Below are 24200 nucleotides of genomic sequence, written 5' to 3'. Positions count from 1 at the left end.
CAGAGCGAGACTCCGTCTCAAAAAAAAAAAAAAAAAAAGAAATGCTTTCACCTGCGTTATCTTAATCCTCAAAATGTCACTGTGAGCAGGTTATTAACTACTTTCACTACATAACTTAAACTCAAGCTTCAAACTGAGTTTCAAGCTGACCAAACTTAAACTCAAGAAAGTTAAGCAGACTGGGAGCCGTGGCTTACTCCAGTGATCCCAGCACTTTTAGAGGCCGAGGTGGGAGGATTGCTTGAGGCCAGCAGTTCAAGACCAGCCTGGGCAACATGGAAAAACCCCATCTTTACAAAATATTTAAAACTTAGCAGGGCATGGGGGGGCACACCTGTGGTCACACCCACTCAGCAGGCTGAGGTGGGAGGATTGCTTGAGGCCAGCAGTTCAAGACCAGCCCAGGGAACATAGCAAAACCCCATCTCTACAAAATATTTAAAACTTAGCAGGGCACGATGGCGCAGGGCATGGTGGCCCACACCTGTGGTCCCACCAACTCAGGAGGCTGAGGTGGGAGGATTGCTTGAGCTCAGAACTTGGAGGCTGCAGTGAGCTAGGATGTCATCACTGCATTCCAGCATGGACGACAGAGTGTGACCCTTTTCTTGACCAAAAAGTTAAACAAGTTGTCTAGAATCACAAATGTTTCTTTTATCTTGTATCCAGTGCTCTTCTAGTGGCACCACAGCAGGTTTGTAAGATTCGCTAAAACTTTCTTCCTGTAGTCCACAGAGACGCAAACACGTAGATCTTCAGCCAGGGAAAGGGAAAGGGCCTCGTAGACTTCACTATTTAAGGAACCTTGGCAGAATGACAAAAGGAGGGCAAAACCTACACAGGACTGTCCAGGCATGGCACGGGTGGAAGCCTTGGGAAGCGAAGTAAAGTATGTGTCATGGGATCACCCTTTCTTAATCTGGTCATTCCGGTCCACACAGCGTCTTTTTTTTTTTTTTTTTCTTTTTTCTTTCTGAGAATGGCGTCTCACTCTGTTGCCCAGGCTGGAGTACAGCGGAGCCATCTCGGCTCAGTGCAACTTCCGCCTCCTGGGTTCAAGCGATTCTCCTGCCTGAGCCTTCTGAGTAGCTGGGATTACAGGTGGCCGCCACCACACACAGCTAATTTGTATATTTTTAGCAGAGATGGGGTTTCACCATGTTAGTCAGGCTGGTCTCGAACGACCTGACCTCAGGTGATCCGCCTGCCTCGGCCTCCCAAAGTGCTGGGATTACAGGCATGAGCCACTGCGCCTGTCCAACATATAGTCTTTTTTTTTTCTCCTTTTTTTTTTTTTTTTACTTATCCATACTGGGTTGTTTGCCCCTAGACTGCCTTCCTCCAAGTCCTGTGACCCTGATCCCGCAAGTCAGATCATTTCTGTTGCCCCTTGGGCTTCTACTCCCTGGACATGTACTACCAGCCTCCCAGAGAGAAATCACAAACAAGCAAACACAAGACAACATAGTAAAGTCCACGGTTCTCAAAACCGTGTCCACACAATGGAGACGAGGGATCAGCAAATTCAGAATACTTTCAAAACTTTAATTAGCTTTGGATCGCAAAACATTTCTCAAAGTGTTTCCCCTAAATTCTTCCTTGATTTCTAAAGTATGTCTGTCTTGTGTTTTAGATCTCTCCTTTTGGAAATACATATAATAAAAACCATAGTGGTCAGTTTTGGAGAGGATAGGCAATATTTTGTACTTATCTGGTGATTATTGTTATAATTATTTGGCAGACATTGGTGGTGCCTACTTTTCAGCCTGCAAATGCAACATAAAAACATTCACAGACATACTTTCTATTTTTCTTTCTACTTATCAGCTGTCACAATGCTTTTGAAATCTATGAAGAATGTGCTCCTTTGATAGCCTTGCTTAAGATTGATTATCAAAGCTTCCTTTCGGGTCATTTTGGAATCTTGACGTGAGAAATGCAAGGAACTCTTCCCTTGATCTACTCTCACACTGTATCTGCCCCACTGTATAACTATAAATAGGCTAGGGAGTAGTCACGTTTTTACTGTCAGGCTAGTACACTCTCTGACCCGTGTAACAGCTGTGCCACTGAAGACGAGAATCCACAGGAATACCAATGAGTCTGTGATAGCTGTTCCAGGCTTGCTGGAACAAATGCAGAACTTCTGTTAGTACTATTCATGTGTTTGCTAAATGTGCACACAGAAATTTGCATTGAAATTGTTAGCATCGTGACTGTAAGAGGGATCTTATTATCTTAGCATAAATCATTACTCCTGAAGAAAATACAAATCTTGCTCTTGATTTTCTTCCTTTTTATGATTTCTTTGGGAGTTGAAGATGTATGCTAACTTGCTGGAGAGTTTTGCCTTCTTTTTGCATTACTCAAAGTTATTGCAATCATTTACTGATTTACATCAAATTAGGTACATGTATGAATATGCATATGAATTAATTTTCGTACATGCATTCATGCATGCCTACATCGCTTTTGGGGTTGTCTATATGTGTGCGTAAGTTTATGTACTTTGGAGAAATGTTGCAAAGATATTTAAAAGAAAATACATTTACATCCATCCCTAAATCGATGGTGAAAGTTCCCTTTCGTGTGTATCTCTACATAAGGACTTCTGCCACAAGTTATTTCACCTCTAGAAAATACATTCTTACCTAATTGCACATGTTTTCTAGATTCCTTTTATATCCAAGGGCAACCATTCCAATCTGTGATCCTGAAATGCAGTAAAATTATCCATCTTTATAAGAAAATCTTCAATCTTGTCTAAATTAATTCTAGTTAGGAAATCAAGTACAACTTAGTTGCATACAGTTGCATATGGCAGCTCCTCTTTTTCTTAAATTAATCAAAGTCCAATCCATTCGTCTGTGGTCTCTTCCTTGGGCCCCCTTTTTCTAGAGCTTGCTGGCTGGTCTCACCACTCTGCCTTTTCTCTGCTGCAGCTGCCAGTGTGTCGTCTCAGCACTGTGAAACTGGTCTTGCCATCCCCATGCTCAGTCCCCTCCGTGACTTGCACTAATTCCTGGAATGAAGCAGCTCTTCCTCATGGCCCAGGAAGCTTTTCCAGCTCCTTCAGTATCCCCTGCTGCTGCCTTCTCCCGCCTCCTCCACACCAGGGCAGATTCTAGGGCCTCCCACACACCCATCTCCCGACCTTACAGCCCTCACCATGTCCTTCCCTTCCCTCTCCCTGAGACATCTCTCCCCACATCCCACAGGACTGCCTTTTAAAATGATGTCCAATTTCAACATCAACGTGACCTCTTCAAAGAGGACTTCTCGGATCATCTAAAGTAAAATTTTTCCCTTTTCAAAGCATCCTGTTTTTCCCTCACATACATTTTGTACTTGCAATTTCTTATTTTTGTCCTAACTTCTCCCCCGCATAGGGGAGGTCACAAACATCATTCCTTTTTTCCTCTTTGTGCTAAACCTCGAGCACAATGGCCGACAAAGAAGGTGAGCAAGGGAAATTTGGTCCATTATTGAATAGATGTCATCAGATGTTTCCATTATCCACTGGAATTCCTCCTGTTCCCCAGTGGTTTTCATGCCAGCTTTTGCTTCTGACTTATCAGCTGTGAGACCCTAGAAAAAGTCCGTGTCCTCTCTGGGCCTCAAGTTCTTCATCCATTAAATAAGGATGGTGTAATAATGAATGCCAAAATGTTTTAAAATGTTGTTGAGCAGAAGATCCTTCCTCAGAAAGAAATATGTGAACGAGAACTCTGATTCCTAAAGCAAAGGAAAGCTGAGCATCTTTGCTGAGAACAGCGCGGAGAGCCCCAGGGCCCTCCACACTCACCCGCATCCCTCCCTCCTGCAGCCCCAAGGGAAACTGGTAGGAAGTTACGTGGTCTCCGTGGCCCCTAGATGTGTTACGAAGGGCACTAATGAGGCACACTTAGCTGCAGAGGAGGCACCGGGCCAAATTCCCTTCTTTTTTTAATTCCCTCAGCCACTCTCTGAAGTATATACTATCTTTCATCACATAGAGAATGAAAAGCAGCTTCATGATGTTAAGGTAGAAAACTATTCAAGAACTCACAGATTGGAAGAGGTACAACTGGGGTTTAAACACTGTTGTTCAACCCACTGAATACAAATAATTGGTGTTTCAGAGGTAGATGAGCTCGCATTTTCTAATATTCGAAGTAGGGAAGCTCAAATTACTCTCTAAGATATTTACCTGAATTTGCATGACCGATGAAAGCAGAATTAAAAATTGCCTGGATCAAGACCACCAGTTCCTTCGCCTAAGGGCTATGCCGAAGGCAGCGTCGCTTCTTCTGTTGTCACGCCTCTCTCTGAGACCTGTCAGTCTAGGTAGTGCTTGGTGCCTCTGAGACTCCGCAAAGTGGAACTCAGTGTATAATGTTAAAAAGTTGATATCAAACAATTTCAAAATTGTTTTGACAACCCAGGAAACACCGGCATAGCTGGAACATTATGACTTCTATTTTTATCAACAAAAAGTACCAGTGTTTGGATGCAACTCTTGAAAGATTCAAGTAGATAATTCTGACACATCAAAGCCTTAAAGCCATGCCTCTAACCCAACATTAAATAACTAATTTTAGTAAAACTATATTGTATGCTTAGTGTAGGTTAATGCTGAAAGATATTTGGAAATATGTTTCCTTTAAAGGTTGCAAAGTAGTTAAAACAATGAATTCAGGGTGTTTGAGTTTGTGCATCTGGTGGGGAAGGATACAGGCTTGTTGTTGATATTTCTGAAATCTGGATTTTTTTTTTTTTTCGAGACAGGGCCTAGCCCTGTCACCCAGGCTGGAGTGTAGTGGCGCTATCATGGCTCACTGCAGCCTCAAACCCAAACCCCTAGGTTTAAGTAATCCTCTCCCCTCAACCTCCCGAGTAACTGGGACTATAGGGCACATCACCATGCCCAGGTAATGGAATATTTTACAAATTAGTTTTTAGTAAACATGCGTCTATTGGAATATTGTGTTTCCTGCTTATAGAAATGGTTTGAACTCCAGTGCCATAAAGCTTGCTGCCATGCCACCATTCTAACTAGAGTTCATAAAAAAAAATATTCTGACCTTTCAACGTGCCCGCTACTCAATTTGTGTTCTATTATTGTGTGTGAGTGTGTGTGTGTGTGTGTGTGTATGTATTTTTGTTTGTTTTTGAGACAGAGTCTTGCTCCGTTGTCCAGGTTGGAGTGCAGTGGCTCGATTTCAGCTCACTGCAAGCTCCACCTCCTGGGTTCAAACAGTTCTCGTGCCTCAGCTTCCTGAGTAGCTGAGATTACAGGCGTGTGCCACCATGCCCGGCTAATTTTTTTTTTTGTATTTTAAGTAGAGGTGAGGTTTTGCCGCATTGGTCAGGCTGGTCTTGAACTCCCGACCTCAAGTGATCCACCTGCCACAGCCTCCCTATGCTGGGATTACAGGTGTAAGCTACCACACCAGCCTGTGTTTCTATTATTAATGCATTAGGTTTAGAAAGCCTGGGGAGAAAATAAACCGACTTTGTGAACTCATGGGAAAGATTATGCTTTGTGAAGTATCCACTAATATCAGAAAAGATAGTCCTAAATTTAGTTTTATTAAAAATGTTTAGTATTTTTTACACTACATTTACTAGATAAGCAGAAATATTTATGTTCAAATTATTTAGCAATGGTATATACTGTTAATAATATATAATACAGATACAAATACAAAATGCAAATATAGACTACATACATGAATACAAATAATAATTATTAAAACTTTACTAGGAGTATCAAAGAGCTCACATTAATAAGAATATTCTTATTCTTTTGCTCCTCTGTGTGTGATATTAAAAAAACACTCCTACCATATTACATCAAATGGCTACTTTTCTGAGCATATTCTGTGTACATAAAATTAAAATTGCACATTTCTAATTTGAAAATAATGGATTTTCATTTAATTGAAGAATCCAAATTTATCTTTTTTATTTGAAATGTTGCACAGTCTTTAAACTTTCATGGCATATTACATTAAATAGGAAAGCTTTATTTATGACAGTTATTTTAATCTCATAGCTACCTTAATCTTAAAAGTAATGTACAGCAGAATAGAAAGATCTGGAATCTACCTTTAAAACCTGGCCTCATCTTACATGAATGCAGAATTTAAATTCCATACACGTTTCTTCCTTACCATGCCAACAATGGTAACATGAAAAGTTTTGCTTTAGCTTAGGGAACACTACAGATATATGAGGTGTTCCACTGCCTATCTTTCAGAGGACTGAGGACAGTACAGAGCTGTCTAAATTATCAGTAGGGAATAAGAAGAGTCAACATGCTGAACTCATCTTGACAGACCTAATGCGTGGGCTAACAGACAGGGTGTGTGCACCTGCACCCTGGGGAGTATAGCACAAAAATTCTCATCTGAATACATTGCTCTGTGGCTTTGGATTTCTTGTTTTCTTTTTCATTGAACCATTTCATATAACAGTTCCTAACTCAGGTTGTCTTCAAATTTTTGACAGGTAATTGAAAGTGGAACATGCAACTGTGAAGAAAGTTGATTGGAAAGCAATTAGAATTGATCATACTTTCTGTTCTTCCCCAGGTCAAGCTAATGCCTCCTGCCCCAAACGATGACCTGGCCACACTCAGCGAGCTCAATGATGGCAGCCTGCTCTATGAGATTCAGAAGCGCTTTGGAAACAATCAGATCTATGTGAGTGCCCTGGAAATTGCCTTTTGAACTGCATTTGTCTTGCTGAATGTTTTTATCACCCTTTAGTGCTTCAAATGTTGCAAGTAAAGGGCTCATTGGAGCTTCTGGGCATGGTGATAGCTTAAGTTGAATTTTTCAAGGTGAGTTTAGCTTCATTCTGGCTCAGTTATAAAGCAAATTCAGCACAGTTCCAAATTTTGGAGTTAAGTATAAACTAATACCCTGTGGACAGACACAAGTACTGCTATTAAACTTTCCTGTTGTCATGATTGCTGTGGAAGATCTTGCTAGAACCAGCAGGATCTGAATATGACTTATAAAATTGCTGTCTGTCTCCTCTACTTTTCTTGAACCTGCTAGATCAGGAACAGGAAGCGAAAGAGCATACATTGGCTATGCTTGTACGACTGCCTCTCTATTTGCATGAGAAGAGAAACTGTTGTGGCTCAGAATTGCCAGGAAATGTCTTTGTAAAGTTAATAATTTATGCACAGATTCCTGATAGTAGAATCCAAAAATATTACTCAAATGACAGCATGGAGAATTTATTTACTGTGGTTCTATTCTCATTTGTGTGTTACTTTCCCACCACTGATAACAGTTTAGATACCTTGTAATGTCAAAATCAATCTCTTTCTCTTTCTTTTTCTCTCCCACTCTCTGATTTTGTTATGTTCTACACAGAGCACAGAGCAATTCAATCAGAATGTCTATAAAGAAATCTGATTATGAACATACCTGCTATCCCTTTTTGATAACACTTTTGTTTTCTAGTCTACTGAGAAACTGATTAAGTAATTTTCATGTAAATGTGAAGTCTGAGATTTCCTTACAAGTAATAAATTGTCAAATGCTGATTAGCCTATGAAAATGCAATGTAGCATCTTAATGCTTAGATAAATTGCCTGCCACTGTAAATACACTTAAAATTAAATACTTCTGTCAAAATTAATGAAATCATGTCATTGGCATAAAGTGGTAAGAGCTGATTACTTTGGTCTCTGTTACCACCCTGTTACTTTTGTAAAGTGTGTATTTTTATTCCATTTTTTAATCTTTTTCCCAGTATTGCGTTGGTTTTTTTTTTTTTTACTCGTAATTATAGAAGCCTTGAAGACCATTGCTTAAATTGTTTTCTCTTTCTTTACCCATTTGTGCCTTTAAAGTGAGATTGCATCTCAATATGCATTTATTCTGGTTCTCTCCACCCCTGTGGTAAGCACCCTCATCAAAGCCATTACCTTCCCTTCTCTAACAACCTACTAACTTTCTAGGGGAGGCTTCATCATTCTTTTTCAATCCAATCTCACAATGAACTAGAGTAATTTTTATAAAGCACAGATGTAATCTCAAAGCTCCCAGTTTTGAATCTTCTCTATGGCCCACCACTTTTCATGGGAAAAAGACCACCACCCTTATTCCAGAGACTAGAATCCTCCTGATCTGCCCCGAACAATCACTGAGGACTCTTTCTCACTTATATTTAAATCACTTATCACCTGCCTTCCTGCATCAAGGACTTTCCTTAGACTGTTTCTCTGTTTGTTTGTTTCCCCTAGAGTTATATTTCTACTCCATAAAATAGTTAGCTTTATAAACTCCCACTCAAATAGTACCCACTCTTTAAGTAAACCTTGCCAGAGCTTCTAGATTACATCATCATGGACTATCTATCTTTAGAGAATTTATCACAGTTTGTTATTCTGTAACTCATTGATAGTTTGTTAACATCTGGTTCTTGGGCTGCTCAAAAGCCAAACACCAGAGACAAGGTTGATGGGAGGAAAAGTAGGTTTATTTGGAAAGCCAGCAAAACTGAGAAGATGGTAAACTAGTGTTCTAATGTACCTTCTCCAATTTTTCAGGCTGGCCAGAGAGTGTTTATGGGAGGGACATATACAGAAGAGGAGGGTGTTGGTATCAAAAGGTGAATAAGGACTATAGACACCTGGGGACCAGGGAGGGTTTAAGGAGTTGGGAACTTTGTTCTTGTCAGGCTACAACTTTCCTGGAAATCTTTAATAAAACATAGTTGCTCATGCACTTCTCCTTTAATCCCAGAGTAAAAACTATACGATTGCTATTTTTGCATTATTATCTCAGTGCTTTAAGATGATCCTAGCCCACGTACAAGAATAGGTAAAGCCGCTTAACAAAATGGAGTTAGTTATGTGAGTTTTTCTGCTGCTTCCCTCTTAAACAGTAAATACTTCCTACATTTTTGTCAAACTCCTGCCTCTAGCTCCTCCACACAGTGGACTATCTTCTTAAATAATTTGTTTTCTAGTCAGTTCCTCTCTCTTGATCACCTGAACTATTTATACTACTCTCTGCTTTCCTAATGTTCATATAACATAAATTTGCCACTGTGTGAGGCATGGGTTTCTTCTGCTCAATTCCTAAAATACAGAAAAGTTCAATCGAGTAGTATCAATTTCATAATAGGAATGTTGTACATTATGGTGTCTGAAATCACCTCTAATGGGTAGACAAGCAGTTTAAACATTATGGATTAAATGGTAATATGTGCTTTCCAATGTGCTATCTGCGGATGAGTAGGTATATGAATTTTTTATGACCAGTGTGTAATGGAAATAAGTGTTTTTATAGAAATTCTTCCAGCAGTCTGTTGGTTTAATCCCTATCTGTTGGAGTTAATAAGAATCAGAGCTTGAACTTCATATGTCTTTTAATCACATTTTTTAGTAATTCTTTTTATTATGTTTTACAAAGGTATCAGTCCATGATTAATTGGAACTAAAAGCAAGTGATCCTTCCCCACAAATAGAAAATCACTAGTTTAGTAGAAATCTCAAAATTCCAATACCCAAATGTGGTCATTTGAGCTCTTCCAACCTTCATGTCTCATGGCCTTTCCACCCTGGCTCATGACAGTCCCACTCTTGTCGCTTCTTTGGCCAACACACTTAGTGAGACTATTGATGCTGGTTTTCCTTCCACACCCCACATCTGATTTCCCTGCAAATGTCACCAGCCCTACCTTCAAGTTATACACAGAAGATCACCCCTACTGCTGCCTCGAGGCACATATCTTCCTACAGCAATTGCATTTTGCACTTGCATTTTGTTTTTTTTGTTTGTTTGTTTTTTGTTTTTGTTATTTATTTTTTATTATACTTTAAGTTCTAGGGTACATGTGCACAACGTGCAGGTTTGTTACATATGTATACATGTGCCATTTTGGTGTGCTGCACCCATTAACTCGTCATTTACAGTAGGTATATCTCCTAATGCTATCCCTCCCCCTCCCCCGATCCCACAACAGGCCCCGGAGTATGATGTTCCCCTTCCTGTGTCCAAGTGATCTCATTGTTAAGTTCCCACCTATGAGTGAGAACAAGCGGTGTTTGGTTTTCTGTTCTTGCAATAGTTTGCTGAGAATGATGGTTTCCAGCTGCATCCATGACCCTACAAAGGACACAAACTCATCCTTTTTTATCTGCATAGTATTCCATGGTGTATATGTGCCAGTTTCTTAATCCAGTCTATCATTGATGGACATTTGGGTTGGTTTCAAGTCTTGGCTATTGTGAATAGTGCCACAATAAACATACGTGTGCATGTGTCTTTATAGCAGCATGATTTCTAATCCTTTGGGTATATACCCAGTAACGGATGACTGGGTCAAATGGTATTTCTAGTTCTAGATCCTTGAGGAATTGCCACACTGTCTTCCACAATGGTTGAACTAGTTTACAATCCCATCAACAGTGTAAAAGTGTTCCTATTTGTCCACATCCTCTCCGGCACCTGTTGTTTCCTGACTTTTTAATGATCACCATTCTAACTGGTGTGAGATGGTATCTTATTGTGGTTTTGATTTGCATTTCTCTGATGGCAAGTGATGACGAGCATTTTTTCATGTGTCTGTTGGCTACATAAATGTCTTCTTTTGAGACGTGTCTGTTGATATCCTTTGCCCACTTTTTGATGAGGTTGTTTTTTTCTTGTAAATTTGTTTGAGTTTTTTGTAGATTCTGGATATTAGCCCTTTGTCAGATGGGTAGATTGCAAAAGTTTTCTCCCATTCTGTAGGTTGCCTGTTCACTCTGATGGTAGTTTCTTTTGCTGTGCAGAAGCTCTTTAGTTTAATTAGATCCCATTTGTCAATTTTGGCTTTTGTTGCCATTGCTTTTGGTGTTTTAGACATGAAGTCCTTGCCTATGCCTATGTCCTGAATGGTCTTGCCTAGGTTTTCTTCTAGGGTTTTTATGGTTTTAGGTCTAACATTTAAGTCTCTAATCCATCTTGAATTAATTTTTGTATAAGGTGTAAGGAAGGGATCTACTTTCAGCTTTCTACATATGGCTAGCCAGTTTTCCCAGCACCATTTATTAAATAGGGAATCCTTTCCCCATTTCTTGTTTCTCTCAGGTTTGTCAAAGATCAGATGGTTGTAGATGTGTGGTATTATTTCCGAGGGCTCTATTCTGTTCCATTGGTCTATATCTCTGTTTTGGTACCAGTACCATGCTGTTTTGGTTACTGTAGCCTTGTAGTATACTTTGAAGTCAGGTAGCATGATGCCTCCAGCTTTGTTCTTTTGGCTTAGGATTGTCTTGGCAATGTGGGCTCTTTTTTGGTTCCATATGAACTTTGAAGTAGTTTTTTCCAATTCTGTGAAGAAAGTCATTGGTAGCTTAATGGGGATGGCATTGAATCTATAAATTACCTTGGGCAGTATGGCCATTTTCATGATATTGATTCTTCCTATCCATGAGCATGGAATGTTCTTCCATTTGTTTGTGTCCTCTTTTATTTCATTGAGCAGTGTTTTGTAGTTCTCCTTGAAGAATCCCTTGTAAGTTGGATTCCTAGGTATTTTATTCTCTTTGAAGCAGTTGTGAATGGGAGTTCACTCATGATTTGGCTCTCTGTTTGTCTGTTATTGGTGTATAAGAATGCTTGTGATTTTTGCACATTAATTTTGTATCCTGAGACTTTGCTGAAGTTGCTTATCAGCTTAAGGAGATTTTGGGCTGAGATGATGGGGTTTTCTAAATATACAATCATGTCATCTGCAAACAGGGACAATTTGACTTCCTCTTTTCCTCATTGAATCCCTTTCTTTCTTTCTCCTGTCTGATTGCCCTGGCCAGAACTTCCAACACTATGTTGAATAGGAGTGGTGAGAGGGCATCCCTGTGATTGCCCTGGCCAAAACTTCCAACACTATGTTAAATAGGAGTGGTGAGAGAGGGCATCCCTGTCTTGTGCCAGTTTTCAAAGGGAATGCTTCCAGGTTTTGCCCATTCAGTATGATATTAGTTGTAGGTTTCTCATAAATAGCTCTTATTATTTTAAGATATGTTCCATCAATACCAAATTTATTGAGAGTTTTTAGCAGAAGGGCTGTTGAATTTTGTCAAAGGCCTTTTCTGCATTTATTGAGATAATCATGTGGTTTTTGTCTTTGGTTCTGTTTCTGTGCTGGATTATGTTTATTGATTTGCGTATATTGAACCAGCCTTGCATCCCAGGGATGAAGCCCACTTTATCTTGGTGGATAAGGTTTTTCATGTGCTGCTGGATTTGGTTTGCCAGTATTTTATTGAGGATTTTTGCATCAATGTTCATCAGGGATATTGGTCTTTAAAATTCTCTTTTTTTGTTGTGTCTCTACCAGGTTTTGGTATCAGGCTGATGTTGGCCTCATAAAATGAGTTAGGGAGGATTCTCTCTTTTTCTATTGATTGGAATAGTTTCAGAAGGAATGGTACCAGCTCCTCCTTGTACCTCTGGTAGAATTCAGCTATGAATCTGTCTGGTCCTGGACTTTTTTTGGTTGGTAGGCAATAATTATTGACTCAATTTCAGAGCCTGTTATTGGTCTATTCAAGGATTCAACTTCTTCCTGGTTTAGTCTTGGGAGAGTGTATGTGTCCGGGAATGTATCCATTTCTTCTAGGTTTTCTAGTTTTTTATTTTTTATTTTATTTTATTTTTTTTTGCGTAGAGGTGTTTATAGTATTCTCTGATGGTAGTTTGTATTTCTTTGGGGTCGGTAGTGATATTCCCTTTATCATTTTTTATTGCATCTGTTTGATTCTTCTCTTTTCTTCATTAGTCTTGCTAACGGTCTATCAATTTTGTTGATCTTTTCAAAAAACCAAATCCTGGATTCATTGATTTTTTGAAGGATTTTTTTGCGTCTCTTTCTCCTTCAGTTCTGCTCTGACCTTAGTTAATTCTTGCCTTCTGCTAGCTTTTGAATGTGTTTGCTCTTGCTTCTCTAGTTCTTTTAATTGTGATGTTAGGGTGTCAATTTTAGATCTTTCCTGCTTTCTCTTGTGGGCATTTCATGTTATAAATTTGCCTCTACACACTGCTTTAAATGTGTCCCAGAGATTCTGGTATGTTGTCTCTTTGTTCTCTTTGGTTTCAAAGAACATCTTTATTTCTGCCTTCATTTCGTTATGTACGCAGTAGATATTCAGGAGCAGATTTTTCAGTTTCCATGTAGTTGAGCAGTTTTGAGTGAGTTTCTTAATCCTGAGTTCTAATTTGATTGCACTGTGGTTTGAGAGACAGTTTGTTACAATTCCTGTTCTTTTACATTTGCTGAGGTGTGCTTTACTTCCAACAATGTGGTCAATTTTGGAATAAGTGCGATGTGGTGCTGAAAGAATGTATATTCTGTTGATTTGGGGTGGAGAGTTCTGTAGATGCCTATTTGTCCTGCAAATAAGTGTCTGAGTTTCTCTTGACCTCCCCTCTGTCTATTCTCAACACGAAAGCCAGAGTAACAGTGTTAGAATGTACATTGCATTATGACACTTCTCTGCTAAAAGGATGCTCAATTCACTCAGTAAAGCTACAGTCTGAGGAAAGGCTCATAAAGCCACAATGGTTTCCCCCTGCCTTTTGAATTTCTGATGTCAGATGTTGGCACCCTCCCCTGGGTGCCTCTGCCCTGGCCACATAACTGGCCTTGGTGTCTCATGAGTGTGGCCGGCACTTCTGTGCAGGCCTTTGCCTGAATAATTTGACCACCATATGCCCATTCCTCCTTCCCTTCTGGTCTGCATATCAGTGTCATTGCTTCTGAAGGCCAGCCCCCTAGTCTATTTTAAATTGCAAAATGCACTTCCTATCCTTCTGCCTTCATGTGTTTTCCTCCACAAACTTACCACTCTCGAACATACTGTATATTTTTCTTATTTAGATTCATGTAAATACCATGTGCTGATTCTCCGTATACACACAGACTGTCTCTCTCTCTCTTTCTCTCTCTCTCTCATGCCCATACCCACTAGAATGCAAGTTCTATAAGGGAGAGAATTCTTGTTTTGTTCACTGCTGTGTATGACCCATAATAGATTCCCAATAAGTATTGAATAAAGGAGTAGACTTCCTCAACCAAGTCCCTATTTTTAAATGAGTGAAAGAAGTTAATGTTTACTTATCCATAGCAAATAACTGAGGGTTGAGCAATGACTTTTTTTCAGAGCCAAGATAAAATATTTTAGCTGACTTAATCATTTGACCAGGATTTTCATCTCTTTTTGCTACAGTCTGATTTGTTTTACAGTATGATCTTTCAAAACAGATTGCAAATTGCCTTTTTACTAAGTGTATAACCTTCTATTTGGACATTAGATTAGGGAGTTTCCACAGTTGGCAGCATTAGGAAGTTCTCAAACCTTCAAACAGAAAATGAAATGCATGTGATGAGACACATGCTCCCCAGGAAATGCACAGAATACAAGCATTGCATTCTCTGAATACTTACCGCCAGCAGTGCCAGAGAGAACAGAATATGCAATCAAATTCCTTTATGGACAGCAAAGAAGTTTGCTGGAAGTATTTGTTTTACAAGCACATTAGTGAGACTTAAGACTAATTTAAAAACCCCACAAAATAAACACAAGACCTCCTGTAACATCTAGTTAGCCAAAAGAATTCTGAAACAAATATATTGTAATTGGCTAAAAGCAAACCAGAGCAATAAAGCATTGCTTGACAGCTCCTAGTACACAGTCTGGCTCATTTCAGCCACTTAACATGACACTCAGGGTGACCCAGGTTGATGCAGCAGAGCCTCCTTTTTTAACTTTTATTTTAGGTTTGGGTTATAAAGGTTTGTTATACAGGTAAATACATATCCTGGAGTATCCTAATATAATAATAATATTAATATTATTAAATATTATAATTTAATAATATATAAATTATATATTTATAAAATAATATAAAACAGATTATTTTATAACCCAGGTATTAAGTCCAGTACCCAATAGTTTTATTTTCTGCTCCTCTCCCCCATTCCAGCCTCCTTGCTTAAGTAGACCCTAATACTATTGTTTCCTTCTTTGCCTTCATAAGTTCTTATTGTTTACCTCCCATCCTTCTTTGCATTCATAAGTTCTTATCATTTGCCTCCCACTTATAAGGAGAACATGAGTTTGGTTTTCTGTTCCTGTGTTAGTTTGCTAAGGATAATAGCCTCCAACCCCATCCATGTTTCCATAAAAGACATGATCTTGTTCTTTTTTGTGGCTGCATAGTACTCCGTGATGCACATGTACCATTTTTTCTTTATCTAATCTGTCATTTATGGGCATTTAAATTGATTATATGTCTTTACTATTGTGAATAGTGCTGCGATGAACATTCGTGTGCATGTATGTTTATGGTAGAGTGATTGATATTTCTTTGGGTGTATACCCAGTAATGTGATTGCTGGGTGGAATGGTAATTCTGCTTTTAGCCCTTTGAGGTATCACCATACTGCTTTCCAGAATGGTTGAACTAATTTACACTCCCAACAAGAGTGTAGTGCTGCACATCTGTGACCATCTGTTCTTGGACAGAGCTGACAAAAACAAGCAATGAGAAAAAGACTCCCCCTTCAATACGTGGTGCTGGGATAACTGGCTAACCATAAGCGGAAGAGTGAAGCTAGACCCCTTGCTTGCCCCATATACAAAAATTAACTCAAGATGGATTGAAGACATAAATGTAAAACCCAGAACTATAAAAACCCAGGAAGACAACCTAGGCAGTACCATTCTGGACATAGGAATGGTCAAAGATTTCATGACAAAGACAGCAAAAGCAATCACAACAAAAGCAAAAATTGACAAATGGCATCTAATTAAACTTAAGAGCTTCTAGACAGCAAAAGAACTATCAACAGAGTAAACTGACAACCTGCAGAATAGGAGAAAATATATGCAAACTATATACCTGATACAGGTCTACTATTCAGCATCTATAAAGAACTTAAATTTACAAGAGAAAAACAACCTCATTAAAAAGTGGGCAAGCCTGGGTGCACTGAGTCACGCCTGTAATCCCAGCGCTTTGGGAGGCCGAGGCGGGCGGATCACTTGAGGTCAGGAGTTCGAGACCAGCCTGACCAACATGGTAAAACCCCGTCTTTACTAAAAATACAAAAATTAGCCAGGCGTCATGGTGGGTGCCTGTAATCCCAGGTGGTTGGGAGGCTGAGGCAGAAGAATCACTTGAACCCGGGAGACGGAGGCTGCAGTGAGCCAAAATAGTGTCACTGCACTCCAGCCTGCATGACAGAGTGAGACTCCATATCAAACAAACAAACAAAAAAGTGCCAAAGGACATGAACAGAAACTTCTCAAAAGAAGACAAAAATGCAGCCAACAAACAGTAAAAAAAAAAGTTCAACATCACTGATCATTAGAGAAATGCAAATCAAAACCACAATGACATACCATCTCACACCAGTCAGAATGGCTGTTATTAAAAAGTCAAAAGCACAATAGACGCTGGCAAGGTTGTGCAGAAGAGAGAACACGTAAACTGTAGGTCCTGGTTTTAAGAGCATTTCAAGAGGCTAATGTTGACAAGCTGGTGTCAGAGATTGAGGTTTCTCTCACCTGAAGGATATGTGAAGTAACATGAATGCATACACTTTCCTTGAGTTAATAGTGCCCCTTGCCTATTTATCCAGAGCTTCACCTATGATATACTGTGCTGTGCTATGCAGCACCTGCCGTGTAGTTCCAAATCATTCCACTCCACCTAAAAGACCCCTTTGAGTACTTAACAAGTAAGCTGTTGGGGGAAAGAACCTTAATATATTAGAAAGATGAGTTGAATGAATCTCATGATTTTTACAATTTGAAAAATTATTTCTCTGCAGTACCCTTAAAATGCTCCATTTCATCAAAACAGCCTCTTTCGTTTTGATTATTTATACAAAGTTATACTCTACGACTTTACAATAATATAAATTCACATTATTATACACCATTTTTCTTTATGAGAAAATATACTTTCAAAGACAGTCTGAAATTCCTTCAATAATTAGACCCATCTAAAAATTATACCTCAATGGAGATATGCCATTTTAGAAGTATTTATTAATTGATTTTAAAATTTACCATCTTTCTTAATCAACAGATTTCTAAAGTCACTTACAATCTGCTTTCTAGCTCCATTTTTCTTCTCTGGAATTTAACAGGAGTTTTCAGATACTACATTAGTAAGTTCCTCTGCAGACGTATTATTTCACTTTTATTTCTTTTCTTATTTACTTGGGTATAGAATACTGAGCAATCCTTCTTTTCCATAAATGTTGTGGTAAATAACAACATATAAACAAGGTAATGCACAACTTGTTAATGTGTGGCTTAATGAACTTTTACTTCATGAACACACCTACGTAACCTGCAACTTCATAATGTCATAGAAGAGAGAAGTCCTCCCCCAATCCACGCTTGTCATTACAAAATATTCTGACATTTACACCGATAGATTGGTTTTGTCTGTGTTTTTTAACTTTATATAAATGCAATCTGTTTTGTAGTATTCATCTCATTATTATGTTTCTAATATTCAGCTATACTGTTGCTTGTAAAAGCATTTACTCATTTTTGTTTATGTACAATAAACTACTATATGAGTATATTCTAATTTATCCACTCTATACTTGAGGAAACTTTGACTTGTTTCTACTTTTCTAGTAAATATGAATAATATAAACAATTTTGCACCTTTTTATTTTTTGGGCCCACATAAGTATTTCTGTGGGATCTTTACCTAGGAGTGGAATGCCAGCATCATAAAATATGTTCAGCTTTCATAGATATGACCCAATTGCTTTTGGCATAAATGGTATTTTTGTTTCACTAATGGTTTTTCAAATTCCAGCTATTCTGGCAGTTGTGGAGTGGTAGCTTATTGTGGTTCTAATTTCTATTTCTCTGATTTAACAAATGAAAATATTAATATGTGTTTGTTGTTCATTTGATTATCTTCTTTTGTAAATTTCCTGTTCAGTTATAGTGCCATTAAAATTGGGTTTTCTTTTTTCTTCTTGATATATAGGAGTTTTTATATATTCACGATATTCTTTTTGTTGTGAAACATACATATTGAGAACATTTTCTTCCAGTTTATGGCTTGTATTGTACTCTTCAAATAGTGTATTTAAATGAAGCAAAGTGTACAATTTTACAGATTCTTTAGGGTTCATACTTGTGACCTGTTTAAGAAAGTTTGGCATTGGTTGTGAAAATGTTTTCCTACATTTTCTTTTCAATATGTGATTATTTTAGCATTTACATTTAAGGTATTTTGGTGCTGATCATAATCCTGAAAGACACAATCCCCAATGCCATAAGTCAGAACGTTGAAATCTCAAAAGATCGAAATCCCCAAAAATCAAAATCCTCAAAGTCTGAAATCCCAAACATCTATAATCCTGCAAATCACAATCCTGAAATAATAAAATTCCGAATGTTAAAATCCTGAAAGCTGAATTCTAGGGAAAGGATTATTGTGTTTTTGGTTGTATGCACAAGAGTTGCATCATGATTTTGACTTGTAGGATTTGGGACTTCAGATATTTCGCTCTTTTGGGATTTCAGCATCCGGGGTTATGTTGTTTAGGATGGTGTCTTTGGGGATCAGGGCCCAAACCCAAGGCATAGTATATTCCCCATGTGGGAAGGATTTCACAGTGGTCGAAGAGGAGGATCCAGATCAAAACTTTTCCCACATGTGTCTCCCTGCTGCATGGCCATAGCACCTTTGTCTTAAACAGTTGACCCCAGGGAGTGGGTCTGTTTTCTGGGATCTGTTTTCTTTTGTATTGGTCCATGTGTTCAAAAACAAATTCCCAAATATCTTGATCATTACAGCTGTATAGTCAATCCTGACAAATACAAAGTCCCCTTGTTCTTAAACATGTATTAGCCAATCATGACCTTTGATTCATGTCTACTGTAAAGTTGATTTAGCGATTTCAATTGGATTTTTATTGGTATTGCATCGGATATGTAGAGTAAGTGGAAGTAATTGAGGTTTTTACAATATTTCATTTTTCATTTCACAAAATGGTGTAGCCCTTTTATTGGCCATCTTTAATTTCTCTGGAGCAATTTTTATTTTTTGGTGCAGGAGTCTTTCCCATATCTATTAAATTTGCTTATCTGCATTCTTCATGTTTTGAGGACATAATAAATGTTTGCTTGTTTGTTTTATGGAAAATAAGAAGAAAAAATTATTTTCTAATTGTTCATGGGTAATATTTAGAGAATACAATTTTGATTTTTTCATATTCACTTTTTATCCATCAAACTTGCTAAAGTTATATGTCAGTATTAATTTACATAAAGAGTCCATTGGTTTTCTACATCAATGCCATCTAGTCTGCAAATGATGACTTTTATTTCTTTTTTTAAAAAAGGCATACCTTTTTTCTTGCATTGTTTCATGAGCTAGAACTTCACTAAAAAGACTTAAATGTCAATAATAAATGCCCTATCCATGGCCAACCCCAGAAAAAAAGCTTTGAGTGTTTCATCATTAAGAAAGTTCTTTGCAGCAGCTATGCCATAGGTATCATTACTTTTCATTAGATTAAGGAAGTCTCATTATATTCATGGTTTTCAAAGTTATCATTTAATCAGTAATGAGCATTGGATATTATTAAATGCTTTCTCTCCATTTATGGAGATGATCATATGTCTTTTTAAGTTTTTAAAAATATTATTAGTTACAAGTGTTGATCTTCAATTATGAAATCAGCTTTGCATTTCTAGAATAAAATTTGAGATGTATTATCATTATTACTAAATTGCTGCATTCAATTTGTTAATATTTTGCTTAGGATTTTTACATGTATTTTAGTGAGAGAGTTCAGCCTGTCATTTTGCTTTATTGCAATATTCCTATTAGATTCTAATGTCCATTTTTTGTGGGGTTCTTAAAATGGGAAGTGTTCCCTTTTCTGTTATATTCTGAAATAATTTGTAGAATATTTGTTTATTTTGTACATCAGTGTTGGGAAGAATTCACCAGTGAAGCCTGAGTTTTCCTTGTGGAAAAATATTTTAGACGTAGATTCCGCTTACTTTATAGGGAAATAACTAATTAGAATTTCTGTTTCTTATTGTGTTAGCTTTGGTATGATGTATTTTCCTAGGATTGTTGTCTGCTTGACCTAAATTTCTAAATTTAGTGGCTACAATATGGTTCATAATACTGTCTTCATCTGTCTTTATGTCTGCAGGATCTGTCTTGATGTCATATTACTGATTGCTATTGGTAGTTGGTGCATTTCCTCTTGTTTTCTGAATCAGTTTTGCTGGGGTAAATTATACATTTTTCTTTTTCTTTTTTTTTTTGAGACGGAGTCTCGCTCTGTCGCCCGGGCTGGAGTGCAGTGGCCGGATCTCAGCTCACTGCAAGCTCCGCCTCCCGGGTTCCCGCCGTTCTCCTGCCTCAGCCTCCCGAGTAGCTGGGACCACAGGCGCCGGCCACCTCGCCCGGCTAGTTTTTTTTGTATTTTTTAGTAGAGACGGGGTTTCACCGTGTTAGCCAGGATGGTCTCCATCTCTTGACGTCGTGATCCACCCGTCTCGGCCTCCCAAAGTGCTGGGATTACAGGCTTGAGCCACCGCGCCCGGCCAATTGATGCAATTCTTTAAATTCCTTGAAGTCGATACTTAGATCATTAATTATCACTCCTGTTTTCCTTTTCTAACATGTCTTCTAGGCTATAATTTTTATCTTAAGTAGACCTTTAGTTGCATCCCACAAGTTACGATATGTTATAATAGAAATAGTCTTATTTGCATTTTAATTCCTTTTAGCTCATTAGTTATTTGCAAATATATTGTAAAATTTCAAAATGTTTGGTGATTTTCTAAGTATCTACTAGTGACTTCAATATCTTTTTAATTAAAATAACCTTTTTTAAAATTGTATGTTTTTAAGGGATACAACATGAGTTTTGTTTGGATTTGGTTTTTGTTTTGTGTTTTTGAGAGAGGATCTCACTCTTTCACCCAGGCTGGAATACATTGGTGAGATATCAGCTTACTGCAGCCTCAACCTTCCAGGATCAAGTGATCCTCCTGCCTCAGCTTCCTGAGTAGCATGCCCAGCTAATTAAAAAAAAAAAAAAATTGTAGAGATGGCATCTCAGCATGTTACCCAGGCTGGTCTTGAACTCCAGGACTCAAACAATCCTCCTATCCTCCTGCCTCATCCTCCCAAAGTGCTGGGATCGTAGGCCGGAGCCACTGCCCCTGCCCATGATGCTTTAATGTACATACACTTAGTGAAATGAGTTCTACAGTCAAGCACATTAACATACCCATCACCTCACATAGTTATCTTTTTATTTTATAGTAAGAGCACCAAAACTCTGCTCTCTTAGCTAATTTTTAACACACAATACAATGTTCTTCTTTTTTTAAAGGGTAAATGTTTATTTGGAGTTAGTTTTCTGGTGGATGACATTAAAGCCCTTCACACAGAGTTCAGGAGACAATATTCTATCCTAATTCTACCGTAATAGAACATACTCTGTGTGACTCAAATCTTTAAAGTTTAAGGAAACCAGCCAGTGTTCAACTTGTCAGTAACAGTGTTTTATATAAATAAATTGGTCAATGCGGTAATTATTACTTTAAAATCTTGTCTGCTTGTTCCATGAATTACTAAGAAAAATGGTTAAAATGTTTCACTATCATTAACTCACATTTTTCTCCTTATATATTATTTCTTTATATATGTGATGCTAGATTTTAGTCTCCTAGAAATTTAGAAATGTTGTTTCTTCCTGATTGATTTATCATTTTACTGTGAAATGTTTCTTTTTACTTCTGGTACTGCTTCCAAAAGCACATTTTCTATAAATTAATTATTTCCATAGTCATCTTCTTTGCTGTTATTATTGTTTGCATGCATACCTTGCTTCATTCTTTTCCTTTTTTTAATTCTATATGTTTAAGTTGTTTCTCTTTAAAGTAGTCATCTTTCATATTTTAATGCAATTTATAATCTTTGCATTTTAATTGGACTATTTGGTACCTTTACAATTGATGTGGTTGCTGTTGTTTGGGTTTAAATGTATCATTTTATTATTTTTATTTGTTCCATCTGTACTTTGTGCCTTTGTATCTCATTGTCACTTTTTAATTGAAACAAAGTATTTTATTTGATAATTGTGCTTTACTAACTTCTCTCTTATGCAGTTTATTATTCTGTAGCAGAATAACAGAATTTGTTACCCCATTGACTTTTTCATAGGTATTTTGTCATATGTTTTAAGTCTATATTTTTTCATTGTTTGGTTCTCACAGAATCTTTTAAGAAAAGAAATTCTTAGAATTTAACTGTTTCATTTCTCATATGCTCAGTGAAATAAAGCCTGTTTTATTTATTTTAAATTGTTTAATTCATTTAATATTTTAAATTCCAAACTTAAAAACATTGTGAAATATTAAAAATTTACAAAATATTAAAGTAGATTTTTCTTATTTTTTATATTTCATACAACGGCTTTTAAATTGTATGATTTGTGTTTTTAAAGATGCTATTTATATGAATAATGAACTGTTTGCATCCCTTTTTTCACAGACATTCATTGGGGACATTCTTTTGCTTGTTAATCCATACAAGGAACTTCCAATTTATTCTTCCATGGTGAGTACAAAATTTTAAATATCATTGAATAATGTAGAGTAATATGCTCTAGTCATGCATATTTGTATCAAATGACTAAAAAAAAACAATAAGGCAAACTTCTAAAAACCTTTTTAAAATTCTGAATTGAATGATTGCATCGTAGTGACTTTAATTCATTTTGAGGCAATTTTGAAAATCAGAGTTATTTTATCAAAATGTTTCTTTGCACTTAAAATGTGTAATTTGTTTATGACTATACCATTAGACAGATTTCTAAGATTAAATAATATATAAATATATTTTCCATACATTCTTGACTAACTCAAGATCATTTGGCTTAGAGCCTTTATTTGGACATGTGACTTGTGTCTGAAGAGTTCTATGATGTTAAAGCAATGGGTATAAAAAAGGGTGATATTGCATGTTTACATTTTCCCAAATGACTTGCCAGTTTAATTATGAGGCCCTAAAAATTCAAAGAGAAATTGCTTGTAGAAAATTATTCCAATCAATTGAAAATGCAGTAGTAAAAATGGGTCAAAAATACTATATCCTAGGAGCTGTTTTTTGTGTAAAAACAAGGCTGGTTCCACCAATAGGGAACAGGAGACTGCCCAAAACCCAAAAAACCAGCTGTTTTTTGTGTAAAAACAAGGCTGGTTCCACCAGTAGGGAACAGGAGACTGCCCAAAACCAGGAGGCAGGGAGTGGGTATATGTTCCTGAAGCTGGGGCTCACTCATAGATGTTGCGGGCAGGGAGGAGGACAGAGAGGAGAGAGAAAATGAGAAATTCCTCCAACTCCCTAGGAAATCAAATACGTATTTTCACAGAAAAAGTTCATGAGAACAAGAGTGCATCCACCACCCCACCCTCCACCCATCTTATCAAAAGTCAATTCTGGCTGAACTTAGTGGTTAATGCCTGCAATTCTAGCACTTTGGAGGACCAAGGCTAGTGGATCACTTGAGGCCAGGAGTTTGAGACCATCCTGGGCAACATAATGAGACACCCATCTCTACAAAACACACACACACACACACACACACACACACACACACACACAAAAGAAAAGAAAACGAAAAAACAATTAGCCAGCCATGGTGGTGTGTGCCTGTGGTTACAGCTACCCAGGAGGCTGAGGCAGGAGGATCACTTGGGCCCAAGAGGTTGAGGCTGCAGTGAGCTGTGATTGTATTACTGCAGTCCAGCCTGGGAGACAGATTGAGATCCCATCTCCAAATAGAATAAAGTAAAATTAAATTAAATTAAAAAGTCAGTGCCATGGTTACTTTAAAGCTATGTTGAAACCTGCCTACCCGCCTCCTTCCTCCCAATCCTATGCCAGCCTCACCCTGTGTAATCTAATGGTGTATGTGAGCATGAGACGCTAGATAAGGGATTCACCCATGCTCATTTCAGGAGTTTCATCCAAGGACTGAAATTAATCTGATATGTGGTTATTAAATGGTTTTGAGAAAAAGCTCAGTTCTGTATCTTTCACTTTGTTGAGTCCTAATTGATATTTCTGTGAATATGTGTATTGAAGTATCATATAAATATTGCATAGCGTACAAATATTAAATCTGTG

At 37.6% G+C, this 24200-nt stretch overlaps 1 protein-coding gene across 2 annotated transcripts in view; it reads left to right on the top strand.

The window, feature by feature from the left end:
* The window catches only part of MYO16 (myosin XVI), a 626143-nt gene that overhangs the window by 254164 nt on the left and 347779 nt on the right, over positions 1-24200 (top strand). For both annotated transcript variants that reach the window (XM_023217640.2, XM_023217641.2), the window contains exons 11-12: positions 6576-6686; positions 22563-22628. In XM_023217640.2, the coding sequence (XP_023073408.1) occupies positions 6576-6686; positions 22563-22628 (177 nt within the window). The remainder of the gene's footprint in view (positions 1-6575; positions 6687-22562; positions 22629-24200) is intronic.

This window comes from Piliocolobus tephrosceles, chromosome X, assembly GCF_002776525.5.
Source record: "Piliocolobus tephrosceles isolate RC106 chromosome X, ASM277652v3, whole genome shotgun sequence".
Lineage (NCBI taxonomy): Eukaryota > Metazoa > Chordata > Mammalia > Primates > Cercopithecidae > Piliocolobus > Piliocolobus tephrosceles.
The sequence above is the reverse complement of the archived record's forward strand: the minus strand, read 5'-3'. Positions and strand labels throughout refer to the sequence as shown.